Source organism: Penaeus monodon, chromosome 22 (assembly GCF_015228065.2).
Source record: "Penaeus monodon isolate SGIC_2016 chromosome 22, NSTDA_Pmon_1, whole genome shotgun sequence".
NCBI classification, from domain to species: Eukaryota; Metazoa; Arthropoda; class Malacostraca; order Decapoda; family Penaeidae; genus Penaeus; species Penaeus monodon.
Genome location: NC_051407.1, coordinates 3,141,561 through 3,141,823, shown reverse-complemented (window position 1 = coordinate 3,141,823; position 263 = coordinate 3,141,561). Strand labels below are relative to the sequence as shown.

Here is a 263-nt window from a genome sequence, read left to right as displayed (position 1 = left end):
CACAATATTCCCCAAACACACAAAAATCCACGTCTTACCTGAGCCACTCTTCCTCTCCAGATATGGAGAAGCGCGGGAGGGAATCGCGACTGTGGGAGTGCAACCTCCGTCTCCTCTGGACTTGTGGCGAGACGTCCTCACTCTCTGTTTGTGAAGACTCAGGTGTGCTCTGGCAAACAGGACCACCCTCCAGTTTGCTCTTGATCCTTCAGGGTTTAAAAAAAATGATTTACAATTAGTCAAATGCAGTAGGTGAGGTTTTG

At 48.7% G+C, this 263-nt stretch overlaps 1 protein-coding gene across 1 annotated transcript in view; it reads right to left on the bottom strand.

Annotated features, from left to right (window-relative positions):
* Positions 1-263, bottom strand: part of LOC119586826 (microtubule-associated serine/threonine-protein kinase 3-like) — a gene marked incomplete at its 5' end in the record, with an annotated part of 55,250 nt that overhangs the window by 45,535 nt on the left and 9,452 nt on the right. The window contains 1 exon segment of the mRNA XM_037935550.1: positions 39-206. Within this exon segment, the coding sequence (XP_037791478.1) occupies positions 39-206 (168 nt within the window).